The following is a 21,134-nucleotide window of genomic DNA, read 5'->3' as shown; positions in this document are numbered from 1 at the left end:
AATGTCTATGCAAGTCGCTCCAGGTCGCCAGAAGTACTACAGGACCCTTTTTCTAAGTCGGAGCGACTTGTGTCGCTCCTATTAGAACCGTTCCTGTACCACACAATGGACCGCGACAGTGCATGACCACCACCTAAGCTGCAGAAGCTCTTAGGCCTGGTTCACACCTATGCAGGTTGCAATTTGCATATTACAGGTGCATTTTGCATTTTTCAAAACACGTTTCTGATTTATTGACATCAGTGGAACCAAAAACCAGGAAAAAGTCCTTAGCCCTTAACATAAAATGCACAGATTTGAACGTGACCCATAGGAAACCATGTTAGATGGATTGCAGTGTGTTTCTGCAAAACTGAAAACGCACTAAAAATGCATAGGTGTGAACCAAGCCTTAAAGCAGTAGTAAACCACATAAAAAAAAAAAACAGGTCCTGGGCAGTTTTTCATAATGTGCTAGTATGTATCACATACTAGCAGATTATGAAAGACTTACCTGAAAACAAAGAAAGCCCTCCAGCAGCTAGCTGTCACTGCTTAGGTATTGCCATCTTAACCTGGTCTTCTTGTCGGGTTTGCATGCTTCAATGATTTTAATGGCTGAGCCGGCAATGATGTCACTCCCGGGCAGGCGCATAGGAATCGTTGTTTACGGCATGGGTCTAAAGTAAATATCTCCTAAACACTACACATTTAGGAGATATTTACTGTACCTATAGGTAAAAATCATATATCAGAGTACCCATAGACAGTGAATGGTTTTCTCCTGATTGCAGTTGAACTTGAGACGATCAGTTGACAAAAGGTAATCGTTGCTGCTCTTCTAATAGGGGCTACAAACATGCCCTTATCTCTTAATCCTCTTTACATGGAGGGCAGGGCAATTTTTAGTTTACTGAAGGTAGCAAGGAAGGAAGATAAACTTTGGTGCAGCTCACATGGAGTGACATAAACTGCATTTCTGGCAAGATCAACAGGTTTATTCAGTACTTGCCGAAAACAAACATTCTCAAGCTGGCCATTGATGGTTTGAATCTTGGCTGCTTCAGCAGGAACCGGCCGAGATTTGAACCATGTATGGGCAGGTTGAATCTACCCAAGTTGATCTATCAATCAGATTTTACATGCAAATATTGCTAGCAGCTATTATAGCCGGTAACAATATTCTGTCAACACTGTCTGTGTTGATGGGGGAATCAAGTGATTTTCTTTCCTGCAACCCCACTGGTAGGCTACAATATATTACGTTATTGTTCTTGAATTTAGATATTCTTTAAAAAAAGACTGTGTCACTTTGCCAATGCAGAAAAAATTGGCAGTGTCTTTGGAAAGGACATCCCTATCCCCTTATACTTCCTCGTAGTTCCTTGGCCCTCCACAGCCGGCAATACTACCTGGAACTTCAGGCGTGGGGGAGCATGTTAGCTGCTTTCCTGTGATGGTGCACAGGCCTAAAAGCCAATCACTAGACTTGCGTCACTGTTTGTTTCTGCTAATACCTGTATAAGCACTGGCTGCCGAAGAGCAAGAATCTGTGAAGGAGATTCTGTATGATACATCAGGATTATTGTGTTTTTGTATGGTGCATTATTGTAATAAAAGGCTAAGAGGTCATTTGTATAAATGATTGTTTTTTTTTTTGTGTTTTTCCTATCTTCAGATAGATAAAAATAAAAACTTTGTCAACAAAAGTCTAATCATGGGAGAAGTTTTTTGTACAGCTGATATGACAACTGGAGTAAAGGTAAAAGTGACAATATCACCAATGATCTTTGGATGGCATATAGCAATGCATAATGGTTTAACATGTACAAGGCCACTGATCAATAACATCAAAACATTTATACCTTTAAAGCGGTTGTAAACCCTTACATATACCCAGTGAAGTGACTGGCCTTAGGTAATACATAGAGATGAAACAAATCCTCCTACATAAGTTGTACCTGTTTATCTGCAGTCTTCTCTTCTCTTCTCTACATCCGTCATGTTGGGCAGAGAGTCTGCACAGCTTTATCTAAGAAGGATCCCCTCTTCAGTCTATCATGAATGCCGCTGCCAGACTCATCCACCTTACCAACCGGTCAGTGTCCGCCACCCCTCTCTACCAATCCCTCCACTGGCTTACCATTCCCAACTAATAAAATTCGAAACACTAACAATAACATACAAAGCTATTTACAAATCTGCCGCGAACTCCATCACCAATCTTATCTCCAAATATCACCCAAACTGTCCTCTCTGCTCCTCCCAAGACCTCCTGCTCTCTTGCACCCTTGTCTCCTCCTGCCATGCTTTTCTCTAAGATTTTTCCAGAGCCTCTCCCATCCTCTGGAACTTAAATCCCCAATATTTCCAGTTATCTCCCACTCTGTCCACTTTTAGGCGATCCCTGAAAACTCATCTCTTCAGAGAGGCCTAACCTGCCTTCAGCTAACAACGGAATCTTCTACTTTCCTCCTCAGTTCATCCCTCACAGTTACTACCTTTTTTGTTTCACTAGTTCCTCCCTATTGGATTGTAAGCTTGAAGAAGCATGGCCCTCCTAACCCTCTTGTATTGTATTGTAATGTTGCTGTATTGTCTCCCTTTTATTTTGTAAAGCGTTGCACAAACTTTTGGCGCTGTATAGATCCTGTATAATAATAAAAATAAAATTCAAATTTCTCTGTCGCTCACTGACAGACGCAGTCCTCTTTTTGATTAATATCAGTAGGGTTATACTGCCCCCTACAGGAGTAGGACACTAGGCAGGAAAAACGTTCTGGCCACACCTTAGGGGCAGTCCCAGAGGGTATATCCTCTCTCTCCCTGCTACAGGATATCAGTTTTTTTCTGCCTAGTGAGGAATAAGGACCTAAGTTCCTTGCTGGGATCTCTGGTCCTGGCAAACTTTTTTAGATAAATCTTTTTTAGTTTTATCTAAAAAAGCTTTTTCTCTCCAGTTTTTGTTCCTGTGAGATCTTCAAGCAATTATGCTGGAGCTGGGCGACGGGCTGGATGTTGAGATCCAGTGGTCACCCCAGCCGGCCTACCAGCGCGTGCAGGCTCTAGCTCCGCGCTGGGTCAGCCGCGACATAGTCCCACTGGACGGGGACTGGCCCCGCGAGTTAAACATCTCTCCAGGATGCCTACGACCAGTCAGAAACTGAGTCGCAGCGTCAGTATTGGTCGACAGCCCCCCCACCTCGGTGTAGAGGGGTTCTGTTAGGAGTGGGTGCCCGCCTGTTCCGGTATGGTGAGTAGAATGTTCCCCCTCTCCCCCTGTCGGGTTTTGGGAATAGATGCGGGCCCCTCTGTGGATGGTCGGACCCTCATGATCCCGGGTTCCCCTCTATCCTGTGACACACTTCACATATCTCCCCCTTGCTAGTGTGAGTTGGTGAGTAAGGTATACCACTCCAGGAGGCTTGGTTTGGGAGCTGACAATCTATATGAGTCTGTCGCTGCAAGGAGAGCCTGCATTGTAAAAGGACTAAGGAATCCATGACTGATGTCAGTCAGGGATGGAGACAGGGCGCCGCTGGCGTTACTGTTGAAACAGTCGTGCAGAGGGGTGATACTATCAGGCACCTACCTATCACACGGGAGTCCTCTATTAGCGATGCAGCTGCACGGACCGCCATCCTTCCACGGGCCGCACGGAGGCGCCATCCTTCCGCGGGCCGCCATTTTGGCGTAGCCTAATGTCTTCTGTATGGCGGCGGCCATCTTGGATACACCCAGCTGCCTCGAGGAGCAGCGGTGGGAGTGCCGGAAGACGATTAAAGGGGCGGAGCCGCCTCCTTTACCCGGGTAAATCAATCCATAAGACTTCCTGTTCTGTAAGGACAGCGCTGAGAGCAGTTCGGTAGAAGCTTCTGTGCATCAGGTGGTGAGCCCTTGGGGTCTCTCTCTCTCTCTCTCTGTGGAGGTCCGAAGCAGGTGGCACTGAGGGGCGCTGTTGCGCTGGGGGATTACATACAAAAAAAAAAAAAAAAAAATTTTTCTTTTGCAATCCTTGTTTGCTGACAGGTGTTCCTGGATTTATCATGGACCCTGCCACACATGTATCCCCACCTGATCCCCTCGAGGTGGCAGCAGGACCCTCCAGTTCTCCACTTACTATTGATGCATTGTCAGCGGTTTTGGAGTCTTTTGTATCCCGGGTGGAGATGGCCTGTCAGGGACGGGGGGCGAAAAAGCGACCCCCGCCTACCCCTATTTTGTCTGACACTTCAGATACAGATTCTGAGCCTGTCGCGGTGGCTGCAGGTCCCTCTTCTGGGGCTAGTGCCTCGTATCCCATCTACTCGGATAGCGAGGAAGACATTTCTGCCTCCGCTATAGCGCAAGATGAAGCGCTGGTAGATGCACTGATTGTGTCTGTGCGGGAAACTTTAAGACTTGAGCTTATACCTACGGAAGCAGTTGATACTGAAATTGCTTTTGGTACTCGCAAGCCTACCAAGATGGCAAAGGTATTTCTGATATAATGTTTTCAAGATATAATTAAGGAAGAATGGGTCCGTCCAAAACGAGCCCCTGGTATTTCCAAACGGATTGCTAGACGCTATCCGTTTGAAGAATCCCTCCTTAATAAATGGACGGTACCACCGTCGGTGGATTCACCGATTTCCAGATTAAATAAAGCTACTGTTATCCCTGTGGAGGACGCTCCGTCTTTTCGGGATCCGGTGGACCGTAAGGCGGAATCTATATCCCGCTCTATATTTTCCCTGATAGGGTCAGCCTTTAGGCCAGTGTTCACCATTGCTCTGGTTGCACAAACATTGACAGAGTGGACCAAGTTGTTACGCCGAGATCTGGAGGGGAGAAGTCTCCCCCCGGCAGTATCGGACTTGCTGGAGCAGATGGTACAAGCGCTACAGTTTGTCTGTGACGCCGCCCTGGACGCCGCTCCATTAATGGGGCGCGTATCGATCTCGGCGGTGGTCCTTCGGCATATGCTGTGGTTAAAATGCTGGTCGGCGGATCAAGCTTCCAAAAAAGCTTTGACTAATCTCCCCATCAAGGGTCTCACTGGTGGCAAGAGCACCTTTTTACCACAGGCTACTAAGGGGAAAGGACCTCTTTGCAGACGGGGACCTTCCTTTTCCGCTCACAAGAAGTTTTTTCGCTCCTCTGGGGCGGGCGATAAGGCGAAGTCCTCCAAAGCCCCCCCAGGGGGTTTCAAAGGGCGCTGGTCGGGTAAACAAAGGTCCGGCTCTGCCAGACCTGAAGATAAGACCAATACAGCCTGAAGGTGCGCCCCCACCCATATCTGGGGTGGGGGGACGTCTTCACCGGTTTCCGGACCCATGGCTCTACAGGATTCCAGACAAATGGGTTCAAGAGGTCATACGGTCGGGATACAAGATCGAGTTTCGATCACTTCCACCGATGCGGTTCTTCCCTTCCAATATCCGACTATCCCCGGATCGCTTAGAAGCTTTGCGGGGGCAGTGACGGATTTGATGCAACAAGGAGTGGTGGTCCACGTTCCTTGGACAGAACGTTTTCAGGGGTTCTATTCGAACCTATTCACAATACCCAGAAAAGAGGGCAAGGTGCGTCCAATTCTGGACTTGAGAGCACTCAATCATTTTGTCCGGGTGCAAAAATTCAAGATGGAGTCCATTCGCGCAGTAGTGGCCTCCCTGCATCAGGGGGATTTTCTGGCGTCCATAGACATCAAGGATGCCTATCTTCACATTCCCATTTATGCAGGACATCGGCGTTTCCTTCGCTTTTCCGTGGGAGAGAACCATTATCAGTTTGCGGCGTTACCCTTTGGTCTCGCCTCTGCTCCCTGGGTCTTCACAAAGGTCTTGGCTCCAGTCTTGGCACTGTTGCGACAGCGGGGCATTTCGGTTCTAGGCTACCTAGACGACCTTTTACTCCATGCGGAGTCTCCGCAGGCTCTGTTGCTAAACTTGGAGGTCACTATGATCTCTATGGAAGAGTTTGGGTGGCTAGTGAACCGGCAGAAATCATCCCTGGTCCCCACCAGGAGACTGAACTATCTGGGCCTAACTTTGGACACATCCTTGGCAAAAGTGTTTCTCCCGGCGGAGAAACTCCGGAAGATTCAGTCGGCGACTCAGTTATTATTGACCGTCAACTGGCCTTCCCTGCGGACTTGCATGAGGGTTCTGGGACTGATGGTGGCCTCCTTCGAGGCAGTACCGTTTGGCCAGTCTCATACCCGGATTCTTCAAAAGGAGATTCTTCTCAAATGGAACCGGAATCCCGATTCCCTGGACAATCGGATCCGGCTGAGCGAACGGACCAGGGAATCTCTGGTTTGGTGGTTTCGGTCACCAATGCTCAGTCAGGGGAAGTCATTTCTTCCAATTTATTGGACGATTGTCACCACGGATGCCAGTCTATCCGGGTGGGGTTCTCGGCAGACGATCTGCTCAGGGGCTCTGGTCCCTGGAAGAATCCAGGTTACCGATAAATGTATTGGAACTGAGAGCGATCAGCCTTTGTCTGATTCACTGGACCGAGCAGCTCCGGGGCAGCCCAGTGCGGATCCAGTCGGACAATGCCACGGCCGTGGCTTACGTCAATCACCAGGGGGGCACTAAGAGTGTCCTGGCGGCCGTGGAAGTGGCCGGCATCCTTCGTTGGGCGGAACGATTTGTTCCAGCTCTCTCCGCGGTATTCATTCCGGGGGTAGAAAATTGGCAGGCAGATTTTCTCAGCCGTCAGATTCTGGATCAAGGGGAATGGTCTCTTCATCCAGAGGTATTTCACCAATTGTGCCTTCGTTGGGGCACCCTGGATGTGGATCTGTTGGCATCTCGGCTCAACAGGTAGGTGCGGAGGTTTGTAGCCCGCTCCCGCTATCCTCTGGTGGACGCCGCAGACGCGCTGGTCGCCCCGTGGGGGCAGTACCAGCTACTGTATGCCTTTCCTCCTCTCAAATTGCTGCCGAAACTTCTTCGCACGATAGAGGTGGAGGGAATTCCAGTTATCCTGGTAGCTCCGGACTGGCCCCGTCGGGCCTGGTACGCCGACCTGGTCAGGCTGGTTGCGGACGTTCCTCTGCGACTTCCTCTCAGGGAGGATCTGCTGACTCAGGGACCGACCTTCCATCCTGCTTTACGATCGCTGGCTTTAACGGCCTGGCTGTTGAGACCCAGGTGCTGAAGGACAAGGGTTTGTCAGCTTCAGTTATTCCTACTCTGATTAAAGCGACTTCCAGAAAAGTCTATCCTCACACATGGAAGTCTTATATCGCGTGGTGTGAATCACTTGGGTTTACTCCACGTTCTTACTCGGTGGCCCGAATATTGGCTTTTCTGCAACAGGGGGTTGAGCAGAAACTGGCCTTGAGCACTATCAAGGGTCAGGTTTCAGCATTAGCAATCTTCTTTCAGAAGCCTCTGGCTACTCAGTCCTTGGTGCAGAATTTCATCCAGGGGGTGCGGCACCTGGCTCCGCCGGTGCGCGTGCCCTTGCCGCCCTGGGATCTTAATTTAGTGTTGTCGGTTCTTCAGAAACCTCCCTTTGAAAATATTAGGGAGATTCCCTTGCTTACTTTATCCCAGAAGGTGGCCTTTTTGGTGGCTATCACTTCTGCACGCAGGGTGTCAGAACTGGCCGCATTGTCCTGTCGTTCCCCATATCTGGTGGTTCATAGGGATAAGGTGGTTCTTCGTCCGAATCCATCCTTCCTTCCTAAGGTGGTTTCAGATTTTCATCTAAATGAGGATATTGGGCTACCTTCCCTGTGTCCTAAGCCCAGTCATCCTCGGGTGTTTGCGTTACACTCCTTGGATGTGGTTCGGGCGATCAGGGTGTACTTGACTACTACGGAATCTTTCCGTAAGATGGATTCACTTTTTGTGATCACGGATGGCCCTAGAAAGGGGTTGCCTGCCTCTGTCTATCTCTAGATGGATCAGACAGACGGTGGTACAGGCTTATTCTATTAAGGGTCGGGTTCCTCCGTTCCCTGTTAAGGCGCACTCCACTCGGGCGCTTAGTGCTTCCTGGGCCTTCCGCCATCAGGCGTCAGTGGTTCAGGTTTGCAAGGCGGCTAGCTGGTCGTCGGTTCATACCTTTACAAAATTTTATAAAGTTGATGTGCTGGCATAGACGGATGCCTCTTTTGGCCGCAAGGTTCTGCAGGCCACTGTTTGAGGAGACCGGTGGTCTACCTCGAGGGTTTTTTTCTGTTGGGTTTTCAGTTGAGTCTCATCCTTTTGTCCGATGAGCCTTTAAGACTTCTGGTTGGCACCGGTTGGGCCTTCTGGATTGGATTTTGATTTCCGTTATCCCACCCCTCATTTGTGGCACTGCTTTGGGACATCCCTACTGATATTAATCAAAGAGGACTGCGTCTGTCAATGAGCGACAGAGAAAATTGGATTTTTGACTTACCGTAAAATCCTTTTCTCTTAAGCTCATTGACAGACGCAGTACCCACCCCTCTATTTGTGAGTTAGGTTGGGTTAAATTCTCTGACACTGCTTTGTTACATAACTGACATCCTGTAGCAGGGAGAGAGAGGATATACACTCTGGGACTGCCCCTAAGGTGTGGCCAAAACATTTTTCCTGCCTAGTGTCCTACTCCTGTAGGGGGCAGTATAACTCTACTGATATTAATCAAAGAGGACTGCGTCTGTCAATGAGCTTAAGAGAAAAGGATTTTACGGTAAGTCAAAAATCCAATTTTGGTTCAGTTTAGGCAGAAGATGATAGGGCATTTGCTTTTCAGAACAATAGTTGATCTAGCACAGTGAGATTCCTTTGGTGAATATTAATCCTTGCCACTACTTTTAGCTAAAATTAGGTTACAACCCTAAGGCTCTGTTCACATCTAGGCGCTGCTATTTTTACAGGTGTTTTTTCTGGTGTTTTTAGCGGCGTTTTAATTAGACGAATGATCAATGGAAAAAAAAAAGGTAAAACTCCTGTTATCTGCCAAAAAAGAAACTCGTGTACTTTTTTGAGCGACAGTCGTTTTGCTTAAGGTGACAGAATGCTCAGATGTAAACAGAGGCATTAAAATGAATAGAGTTTGTGAAGGAAGCCTAATGCCCAGACAAGTGAGGATAGCTAGAGAGGAAACTGTCTCAGGATCCTTGCAGCACTAAAAGGTTTACTAGTAAATGTATTTTATACATACAGGTATCTTTTTCTATTTCAGTGTGGTGTAAACTGCTGGTTGTTTGGAGGAGCAGTCATTAATCTCGGAAATCCAGGACACATCCAGAAATGGTTCATTCCCTTGAAGGTAGGGCATCTTTTTCAACCTTTTTGTGAGCCTGTTTCTCTACACTAGAAGATAGAGCTTTTATTAGAGAAAGTGTTGTAGAGAGGTGGGTGATATTGTTGAAGACAAATCGATGTCAAAGGTAATATCAGAGAAGAAAGGAGCATGTCGACGTTTATGAAGGGGGAAAAAGTGTCTTATTGCGATAAAACCAGTAAGGTGGAGTTAGGAATACCAAAGTGGAAAACCAGCTACTTTTTATCATTATATTAAAAAAAGTGTTGCACTATAATAAAACATAAACAAACCGTCCCATGTGAAAAATAAAATAAAAAAAAGGAAAGTATCATTGAAAACAGTCCCAAAGAGATGATGGTAAGACTCTTGCAGCCACAGATCAAAGCTAAGTCGCATCAAACTCCCTTCACTCCAAAGGCCGACCACCAACAAATGGACAGAGTGCACTCTTAACAAATGGCGTGGACTCCCTGGTGACAGGCAGGTCTGGCAAGCCTTGGGGGAACTCCCCTTTTAAATCCAGTATAAGCCTTGAAGTGAATGAAGATACTGCCTGAGGGTGTATTTAAAATGGATATCGGGGGGAGGGGGGGGGGTAGAAAAAGGGGGGTACTCAGATTGTAAAATCTCTTGCTCTAACCAACACAGCCCAAATTTTATGTTTTGTTTTTTTTTTTTTGGGGGGACAATTACGATCAAGGAAGGTGGATCTGGCATCTTCCACTTCAAGCAGGATATCTTTCCTGGCATAGTAAAAAGCATAAAATAGAAACAATCTGGTATGATGCAAGAGTGTCACAAATTGAGACATAAGTGGATCCATAGGTATCATAAACCCGCACATGGTTCCCAACTCAGAAGCTACCTCCCTCCAGAAATCCTGTAGACGAGGGCAAGACCAAACCATGTGGATGAATGTACCCACCAAAGACCAACATTTGGGACAGGTAGGATTAGCTGTGGCATATATAGACAACAATCTGTGAGGAAAATAGTTAGCTCTATGGTGAAATGTCAGTTGGATCCATTTATCCCTAGCCGATATCATAAGGAGGAGATATTGTTGGATTCCCTCCTCCCAGTCCCTGTCAGTCAAGGTAGGTAGATCCCCATGCCAAGTCCCAAATAAGTGGGTCATTTTGGAAGTATTGAGCTGAGAAATACAATGGTAGAGGGAGGATAATGATTTATCAAGCTGTTCTGTTATTAAGAGTGACTCCACTGGGTGCGACATCCGCCTTAGAGGAAATGTAAATTGGGCCTGAGCAGCATGCCTAAAGCCTAGTACACACTGAGTATTGTTATGTTCAGAAGCGCTGTATGATCCAACGTTAGTACAGCTTTCTCCCACCTGGCTGAGCTGTTGTGTTCTGACGGGGGGAAGGCCCACCCTGCCAGAACACTCCGGTCAGCTGCTGGTTTTCCACTTGGCTGTCTTCTGTCGGACCAGCTGACATACACACAGGGCCGAATGTCAAAAGTTGAAGATATCTGAGTAACATTTTGGTGAGCAGCCAGTAAGCAGCTCTAAGGTTATCAAAGAACAGTAAACATCCACCTGAAAAAATGTTTTGCTGGGATTTAACCCCATAGTGCGCCCACACAACAGTGTCTGGTATTGATTGAAAGTTTGACAGTTTGGAATTACCCTATAGAGGTGTGTCTGAAACCAGTTGTCAGTAACTCCCATGTAGACCTCTAGTTGCTTCCATACCTTCAAAGTAGTTTTCATGGGCACAGTGACAATAGGGTTGGAGTGGGAAGACTCTGAAGATTAGGTTACTCAACTCCGAGTAAGAGCCAAGCAAAGCTGCCTCCAGGTCTACTGCTGGATTACTCGCCATCTATGAAAGCCACTCACGCACTGTCGCCAGTACTATAGTCCAGTAATTCTGGAAGGGCTGGGCCCCCCAATGAAGGAGGTAACCGAAGAGTAGATTTTGCAATACAAAGCACACTGATGATTGAAACCTTTAAATACATCAATAGGATAATAAATAAGGTTCAGGTGGGCAGTTTTTTCAATATGAAACCTGTAACGGACCCGCGACCCACACCAAAATCAAAAACACGGGGACATGACCTCAAACCAACTGGAGGAAAATTAAAAACTAATTTTATTTAAAAATGGGTGTACTTGCGCCCTGCTATGTTGTGCTATTGAATGCTATAAGACTACAAAAATAACTTACAAAGCGAATCGCTCACACCTATACACACTCTCTAAACGTGTATCAATGTGCAAAATTGTATTAAAAAGTGGTGCCATGCTTCCAAATGCTAATGTGCTAGTATCCCTTTAAAACTGTTTAAATAAAAATTTTTCAAATCTGCATATCATCTCAAACCATACACAACATAAACAAAACAAAAAACAAACAATGTATCAGTCCATAAAGTGTCCTTTTGTATAAATTTGCTTACGTATGCTCAATCTTTCATAAAAAACAGGCTTGTGTTCACATATCCAAACGACTGCTTCCTTAATTAGTGCACTGTTTACCACTATGTGCTTCAATCATCCACATACATTAGTGATAATTCCCTCATCCGATGTGCCCTCACCTGGGGATAAGACCAACCAATGCGCTTTTGTTCCTCTCTGGGGATCTGTTTCATGCTGTTTCACTTCTTTGGTGGCAGTCTTGAGTTTAGCATCCTCCTTCTCTTACACTTATCTCCATACGGCCATATTATGAAGACAGGAAGTTGGATATAGTGCTTTATCCTTTAAAACAACCGGTTTACTAAACAGTAAATCTAAAAACACTCACGTTTTCCTGGTGCTTAGAGTGCAGCAAACTGTAAAAAGCATTCAGTCCTCAGTGCGGCTATAAGACAGTCAGACAGTATTTCCACGGTATGCTCACAATGCCACAATGCGCGCCTCAGCGTGAAGACAGATTGGCCCCTCCCCTACGTGTTACACCACAGGTTCACATGGCTTCCTCAGGGGGATATCATCCTAAGGACTCCACAAAACCCTGTGGCATAACCCGTAGGGCAGGGGCCAATCTATTGTTTTGCTGGAAGGAAAATTTTAAATGGTTCTTAAATTTTTTTTTAAATATGTAAATAGGGGGGCCGGCATTTGTGTTGAGCCCCCTTTACGCTGATGCCCCTAACTGAAACATAGTGTAACCAATTGCCTTCAAAAGTCACCTAATTACTAAGAGTCCACCTGTGTGTAATTTAATCTCAGTATAAATACATCTGTTCTGTGAATCCCTCAGAGGTTTGTTAGGGAGCCTTAGTGAACAAACTGCATCATGAAGGCCAAGGAACACACCAGATGGGTCAGGGATAAAGTTGTGGAGAATTTTAATGCAGGTTTAGGTTATTAAAAAAAAAAAAAATATCCCAAACTTTGAACATCTCACGGAGCACTCTTCAATCCATCATCGGAAAATGGAAAGAATCCATCATCGGAAAATGGAAAGAGTATGGCACAACTGCAAACCTACCAAGAACTGGCTGTCCACCTAAACTGACAGGCCGAGCAAGGAGAGCATTAACCAGAGGAGTAGCTAAGAGGCCCATGGTAACTCTGGAGGAGCTGCAGAGATCCACAGTGCGGGTGAGAGAATCTGTCAACAGGACAACTATTATTCGTGCACTCTACAAATCTGTCCTTTATGGAAGAGTGGCAACACTAAAGCCATTGTTGAAAGAGAGCCATTAAAAGTCCCATTTGCAGCTTGCGAGAAGCCATGTTGGGGACACAGCAAACGTGGAAGAAGGTGCTCTGGTCAGATGAGACCAAAATTAACTTTTTGGCCTAAAAGCTAAATGCTATGTGTGGTGGAAAACGAACACTGCACATCACCCTGAACACACAATCTCCACCGTGAAACATGGTGGTGGCAGCTGTTTTCTTCAGCAGGGACAGGGAAGCTGGTCAGAGTTGATGGGAAGATGGATGGAGCCAAATACATGGCAATCTTAGAAGAAACCCTGTTAATCTGCAAAAGACTTGAGACTGGGACAGAGGTTCACCTTCCAGCAGGACAACAACCCTAAACCTACAGCCAGAGCTCCACTGGAATGGTTTGGATAAAAGCATATTCATGTGTTAGAATGGCCCAGTCAGATTCCAGACCTAAATCCAAATAAGAATCTTTGGCAAGACTTAAATTGCTGTTCAGACGCTCTCCATCCAATCTAACAGAGCTTGAGCTATTTTGCAAAAGAGAATGGGCATAAATTTCACTCTCTCGATGTGCAAAGCTGGTAGAGACCTACCCAAAAAGACTTGCTTTAATTGCAGCAATAGGTGGTTCTACAAAGTATTGACTCAGGGGGGCTGAATACAAATGCACGCCACACTTTTCAGATATTTGTAAAGAATTTTGAAAACCATTTATTATTTTCTTCCACTTCACAATTATGTGCCACTTTGTGTTGGTCCATCACATCAAATCCCAATAAAATATATTCACGTTTTTGGTTGTAACATGACAAAATGTGGAAAATTTCAAGGGATGTGAATCCTTTTTCAAGGCACTGTATTTTGTGGTATAATTGTAGTGTTTAAAGGAATTTCTAAGTAACAACTTCTAAGGTATCAGCCTTATAGGGAATGTATTTTCTCTAATTGTCTTCCAGGGCAGCATCTGAGAGAGAGGCTCCCCCCCACCTGTAACAGGAAACACAACTGTCCACCATAAAAATAGCTGTCATACCTGCGTGCCTCAGTTTTTTTGGGTTTCCTCTGGACCACACAGTAGCTGCACTAGTTTTTTTTTTCTTCAGTCCCTGTGTTTGTTGCAGGGGACTACCTTGCTGGCCTCACATCTGGTCCTGTGGGGCGAGGCGGCATGGATTGGCTCAACAAGTTGGATGGCGGGGCCGGAAACTCGCATCATTTCCGGCCTCCGCGTCACTTCCCTTGGATGACTTGCGGTCAGCAGCCATCTTGGTGGAGGCGAGGTTGTCCTCCGGACGGAAGCTTCATCCAGTGGGTGACCTCATTTCCCGTTTTGCCGTGCAGCAAAATTCAAAAAAGAAAAGTAAAAAAGAAATATAAGAATACCCCCAACAAGGTACCTACTTCCCTTCAAAGTTAAGGAAGCTCTGCGGACACTGGGGGAGTGGAATAAGAATGCAGGTATGCGTCCACCAACCTGCATGGGGTCAGCTGGGGGCAGGACTGCAGCGGGGGTAGGAATCGGATAAAAGGGCACTAGGCAGTGTCCCCGTGTGGCTGACCATGTCGGTCACTTCATTAACCTGCCCTGCAGATCCTGTGAACCACAAAAGCTCCAAGGTAAGCCAGAGTACTCCAGGGTCATCTCTGTCTTAATCTCACCTCAAAGGTTATACTGCGTTGGGGTACAGCAACTGCCTAATCTCATTTGGGTCACCTTGTGCCTATTTGCAGGCTAAGGCCACAGAAGAGAAAAGGGCAAAGACCAGCAGCAAGGCATGCGCCTCCTTAGGTCACAGGTTTACAGCAGACTGGAAGATACCGCTCTGCCAAAAATGCATTAACAAAATGGTTGCCAAGGAATCACAAGGCTTCCTTAAGGATATGCTTAATTCCTTCAAAAAGGAAATGAAAAGCACCATTGAACTACTGCGCTCAGCCATAGAAAAGCTGGAAGTACCAGCCAGGCCAGTGCCCCCTCTACCAGTAGGGCAGTCCTCCCCTCCTTGTAGTGGGGAGGAGGTGGCTCAAGCAGAGCAGGAAGCAGATTTGGATGACTCAGATTCAAAAGATGGTCTATGTTTGGATCCAGATGTACTGCGGGCCATTGCTGACACTCTGGGCATCAAGGAACAAAAAGGGTGGAAATTTCTTTAAATTACAAAATGTACAAGGGCCTGCAACCCAAAAATCCAAGAACATTTCCGGTAAACCTTGAAGGACATAGTCTACAAAAAATGGGAAGAGCCAGAAAAGAAGCTCTTCACACAAGCCGCAGTAAATCGCAGATACCCCTTCTCAGAAGAAGGCACACAAACCTGGGCGCAATGTCCCAAGGTGGATGCCTCTCTCAGTTCGTGAATAAGGCTGACCTAGCTTTTGATGACTCAGGGACCCTCAATGACCCCATGGACAAAAAAATAGAAGCACTGGTAAAAAGATCCCCACTGGTCTTGAGCACCCTCAAATTATGAGTGAACTAAAACCCATTGAAAAGGCCCTCAGGTTGTTTCAAGCAACGATTCAGGGAAAAGCTGTCCGAATCCAGTCAGACAACGCCACAATCGTGGCATATCTGAACAGACGAGGAACACCGTTTCCACAACTAATGGGGCTGACGGAAAATATACTATTGTGGGCCAAATCAAACCTAAGCTCCAACTAGGCTTTACATCTGAAGGGGATAGACAACACACTGGCAGGCTTCCTAAGTCAAAATGTGAGAAGGTGGACAGAGTGGTCAATGAATCAACTAATCTTCTCTTGGATCACTCAAACTTGGGGGGTGCCAGAGGTGGACCTGTTCACTTCAAAAATCAATGGCAAAGTCCCGAAATTCTTCTCTCTGGACCCTACGGATGGCAATTGCAGATTAGATGCGTTCAGCCAAAGTTGGTCATACCATCTGCGTTATGCATTCCCTCCGACCACTTGATACCAAAGGTAATTCAAAAGATCAGGGAAGAGAAAGCGACAGTGATATTCATCGTGCCGTATTGGCCCCAGAGAGCATGGTTCAGCCACATGAAAAACCTCAGTGTCCAACCACACTTAACGTTGCCAGATGTACCGGACCTCCTATCCCAGGGGTGAATCAACCACCCAAATTGCAAAGTCATGAAGCTTTCAGCCTGGTTACTAAGAGGGTGAGGTTACAGAGGAAGGGTCTGTCGGACAAAGTAATAGACACCATTTTGCCCAGCAGAAAAGATTTTACTAGGGCCACGTATGAAAAAGTGAGGAATACGTTTGTTTCCTGGAACGAAAGCAAAGGAAGCCCAAACAGAGGCATTTTCCTGGCAGTTTTAAACTTCCTACTGGAGGGGGTGGACAAAAATATCTTCCATAACACTCTAAAGGTCCAATTGGCGGTGTTCTGCTTCTCTTTGGTGAGGTGCTGGCTGGTACTGCTGGTGGTTACTGCTGGCTGGTACTGTGCTGTGGGTAGACATATGCCGGTTTTCGGTAATTCGATATATCGCGGTATTGCATAGCCACGGTATTGTTATTGTGGCATTTTTAAAATACAGAGTTTCTGTGCTCCTGGGTCTGACTTGTGAATTGATACATTTCAGTGAGCTGGATGACTCATTCACTCACACAGCTAACTCCTTTCAGCATTAAGTCTCCTAACTATAAACAAAAATGAATACATTGTATCTTTTCCTTCCCTCTGCCAGGGAGAAAGGAAGTTTAACCTCTTAAAGACTGGATCTTTTTCTGACACTTGTTGCTTGCAAGTTAAAATCAGTTTTTTTTTTGCTAGAAAAGTACTTAGAACCCCCAAACATTTTATATATTTTTTTTAGCAGAGACCCTACAGAAAAAAATGGCGATTGTTGTAATATTTTATGTCACACTGTATTTGCGCAGCAGTCTTTCAAACGCAATTAATAGACTTTAATGAATAAAAAAAAAAAAAAAAACGTAACAGTAAAGTTATCCCAATTTTTTTTTTTCTCTATCGCTCATTGACAGACGTAGTCCTCGGTGATACAGCACCTTCGGGTTATGTTGCCTCCACAGGAGCAGGACTAGACAGGAAATTAAAAAGCTCTGGCCACACCCTAGGGGCAGTCCCAGAGGGTATATCCTCTCTCTCTCTGCCTCAGCAAATCAGTTATTTTCTGTCTAGTTAGGAGTAAGGACCTAGATACCTTGCTGGGATCTTCGGTCCTGGCAAGATTTTTTTCTTAAAAAGATTTTTTAGACAGCTTTTTTCTCCAGTGTTCCTGTGAGATCTTCAAGCAAGAAAGCTGAACTGGGCGACGGGCTGGATGTTGAGATCCGGTGGTCACCCCAGTTCAGCCTACGAGCGCGTGCAGGCCATAGCTCCGCGCTGGGTCGGCCGCGACAAAGTCCCATCAAGGGACTGACCCCGCGAGTTAAACGTCTCGCTGAAACGCCAAAGACCATGAGTCACGGCGTCCGTATTGGTCGACAGCCCTCCCGCCCCGGTGGAGAGGGGTACTGTCAGGAGTTGGTGCCCGCCTGGTTCCGGTATGGTGAGTAGTATGTTCCCCCTTTTCCCCCTGACGGGTCTTGTGGTGAACGCGGGCCCCTCTCTGTATGGTAAGATAGAGTCCCCCTCTATCCTATAACATGGCACAGATCCCCCTACTTTGAGTGTGATTTTATGTGCAAAAAGCCAGGAGGCTTGGTTTGGGAGCTAACAATCTAATTGTATACATGTTTAAAAGATTGTAATCAGTGGCAGTCTGGGAATCTTACTGTGATAAGAATAAGGTACCTACCAGTCAGAAGCCACGGACATGTAGACTGCCTTCCTAGTCAAATCTCCAGCTATAGCAGGCCTTCCGAACGGCCATGAGGTCCGCCAGGGCCGGTACCGCCAACCACGCCAAAAATCCCCATGCAGAGATAGTGTTGTGTGCCCTGCAGCACACCGCTATTCGGTACAGGCCGCCGCCATTTTTTTTTGCTGGATTGCACGAGCCGCCATTTTGGCGTAGCCTCGTGTCTCCAGCATGGGGGCGGCCATGTTTGAGGTGATCCAAACACCTCGTGGAGCTAGGGGAGGCGCCGGAAGGCGTGCAGAGGGGCGGAGCCGCCTCCTTTCTTCCTGGGCAGCCAGCCAAAAGACTTCCTGTTTGTCAAGACAGCGCTGTAACCTGTTGCAGTTAAACTCTGAGCATCAAGTGGTGAGCCTGGGGGTCTATCTCTCTCTCTCTCTCTCTCTCTCTCTCTCTCTCTCTCGATCGATAGGGATCCCTAGCAGGTAACACTAAGGGGCTTTTGTGGCGCTGGGGGTCTGTGAAAAAAAAAAAAAAAAAAAAAAAAAAAAAAAGTTTTTTATTTTTGAATTATATTATCCAGGAAGTGACTGGAATTATCATGGACCCTGCCACACATATTCCCCCACCTGTTTCCCTCGAGGGGGCCACGGGACCCGCCGGTGCACAGAGTGTAGAGGCATTTACAGCAATTTTGGAGTCTATGGTGGCTCGGGTGGAGGCGGCCTGTCAGGGACGGGGGTCAAGGAAGCGACCCCCGCCTACCCCTATACTATCTGACACCTCTGACTCAGATTCAGAGATGGTCACTGCAGTTGCAGGTCCCTCTGCAAGGGCTGTTACCTCAGGTAAAGCTCCCTCAGACAGTGAGGAGAACGTTTCTTCTCCCGCTATAATTCAGGAAGAAGCATTGGTGGACGCACTAGTTGTGGCAGTGCAGGAAACCTTAAAACTTGAGGTTTTACCGGCAGAGGCAACTGAAACAGAGATTCCTTTTGGTACTAACAAGCCCATCAAAACGGTGAAGGTTTTTCCTGTACCCAAGTGTTTTGGTAATAAGATTAAAGGAGAATGGGAGCATTCTAAACGTACCTTTACTATTTCCAAGCGTATTGCTAGACGCTATCCGTTTGAGGAATCCATCATTAAGAAATGGACGGTACCACCAGTGGTGGATCCACCTATTTCCAGGCTGAATAAAGCCACGGTTATCCCAGTGGAGGACACTTCGTCCTTTAAGGATCCGGTGGATCGAAAGATGGAAGCAGAGTCCCGCACCATCTTCTCTCTGATAGGGTCAGCATTTAGACCAGTAATTGTTATTGGTCTAGTTTCCCAGACACTTACGGAATGGGCGAGAATGGTACGCCAAGACCTTAGGGGAAAAGATATTCCCCAGGAGACATCTGATTTGATGGAACAGATTATACAAGGGCTACAGTTTATCTGTGACGCAGCCTTGGACACTACTCCCCTATTAGGGCATGCATCTATGTCAGCGGTCATCCTCAGACGTGTGCTGTGGTTAAAATGCTGGTCAGCTGACCTAGGTTCCAAAAAGACCTTGACAAATCTCCCCTTTCAGGGGAATCGTCTATTTGGGGCCAACCTAGATGAAATCATTAAGGATGCCACTGGGGGCAAGAGCACTTTTTTGCCACAGGCTGCTAAAGCTAAGGGACCTCACAACAAGCGAGGACCTTTCTTTACCGCCCATAAAGGGCGCCCGGCTGGAACAAGCGGGAAAGGCAAGACTCCTCCAGGAGGGTTCAAGAAGGGCTGGTCGGACAAACAGAGGACCAACCCAGCCAAACCCGAAGCAAAGGAGTACACAGCCTGAAGGTGCGCCCCCACCCGGTTTCAGGGTGGGGGGACGTTTTCACCGGTATTCAGGACATTAGATCGAGCATCAACCACTACTACCGGTGCGATTCTTCCCTTCCAACATTTAAGTACTACAGGAAGCGGTAGTTACCGTTCCCTGAATAGATCTTTTCCTTTACCTTTTCCTAAGATTAGTCCCTATGCCTCACAGGAATCGGATCTGGTTGACCAGACAGGCCAAGAAGCCTCTAGTCGGGTGACTTCGGTCCCTGAGGTTCAACCAGAAAAGATCACCCTTCCTGATAACTATCAGGTATCTGATAAATGTGTGGGAACAGAAAACGACCAGACTTTCTCGGATGGTCGGGGCCAGATACCTCTAGGGACGCCTGGTTCAGATCCAATCAGCGCCAGTGGTCCTAGAAATTCTAGGCTGGCCTCGTCAAGCCGGCCTGGCCGACTTGGACATGCTAGTCGCAGACGTTCCGTGGGAACTTCGTCTCAGGGAGTGTCTGTGGTCTCAAGGACCAATTTACCATCGTGCTTTACAGTCGCTGGTTTTAATGGCCTGGCCATTGAGACCCAAGTACTGAAGGACAGAGGTTTGTCTACTTCAGTCATTCCTACCCTTATTAAAGCAAGGAAAGCGACTTCCAGCAAGGTCTATTATCACACATGGAAGACTTATATTGCATGGTGCGAATCTTTAGGATTTCCTCCACGTACCTATTCGGTGACTCGAATATTGGCTTTTTTGCAACAAGGGGTTGAGCAGAAGCTAGCCTTGAGCACCATCAAGGGTCAAGTTTCAGCATTAGCAATCTTCTTTCAGAAACCTTTAGCTACCTAGTCCTTGGTGCGGAATTTCATCCAGGGGGTGCGGCACCTGGCTCCACCAGTCCGCGCGCCCTTACCGCCCTGGGATCTTAATTTGGTTTTGTCGGTTCTACAGAAACCTCCCTTTGAAAACATCAGGGAGATTCCCTTGCTTACTTTATCCCAGAAGGTGGCCTTCTTGGTGGCTATCACTTCTGCTCGCAGGGTGTCAGAACTGGCTGCATTATCATGCCAGTCCCCATACCTAGTGATTCATAGGGATAAGGTAGTACTTCATCCTAAGCCATCTTTTCTTCCTAAGGTGGTTTCAGATTTTCATCTGAATGAAGATATTGTACTACCTTCCTTGTGTCCTCAGCCCAAGCATCATCGGGAACATGCGTTGCATTCCTTAGATGTGGTTCGGGCAATCAGGGTATACCTGAAAGCTACGGAATCATTCCGTAAGACGGATTCACTTTTTGTGATCACGGATGGCCCCAGAAAGGGTTTGCCTGCATCTGCCGCGACCATTGCCAAATGGATTAGACAGACGGTGGTACAGGCTTATTCTATTAAGGGTCAGAGTCCTCCGTTCCCTGTTAGGGCGCACTCCACTCGAGCGCTCAGTACTTCCTGGGCCTTTCGCCATCAGGCGTCAGTGGTCCAGGTATGTAAGGCGGCCACCTGGTCGTCGGTACATACCTTTACAAAATTCTATAAAATTGATGTGACGGCATCGGCGGATGCCTCATTTGGCTGCAAGGTTTTGCAGGCCGCAATTTGAGGAGACCGGTGGTCTACCTCGAGGGTTTTTTTCTGTTTGAAAAAAAAAAAAAAAAAAAATTTTTCTTTTTTGTTGAGTCTCATCA

The 21,134-nt window shown here is 46.9% G+C and overlaps 1 protein-coding gene across 1 annotated transcript in view; it reads left to right on the top strand.

Moving 5' to 3' along the window:
* ACOXL (acyl-CoA oxidase like) overlaps positions 1 to 21,134 on the top strand; it is a 687,302-nt gene that overhangs the window by 100,822 nt on the left and 565,346 nt on the right. Inside the window, exons 3-4 of the mRNA XM_082249749.1 lie at positions 1,658 to 1,741; positions 9,139 to 9,225. Coding sequence (XP_082105875.1) covers positions 1,658 to 1,741; positions 9,139 to 9,225 — 171 coding nt within the window. The remainder of the gene's footprint in view (positions 1 to 1,657; positions 1,742 to 9,138; positions 9,226 to 21,134) is intronic.

Source organism: Pelophylax lessonae (genome assembly GCF_965119305.1).
Source record: "Pelophylax lessonae genome assembly, chromosome: 3".
Lineage (NCBI taxonomy): Eukaryota > Metazoa > Chordata > Amphibia > Anura > Ranidae > Pelophylax > Pelophylax lessonae.
This window is presented reverse-complemented; position numbering and strand designations above follow the sequence as displayed.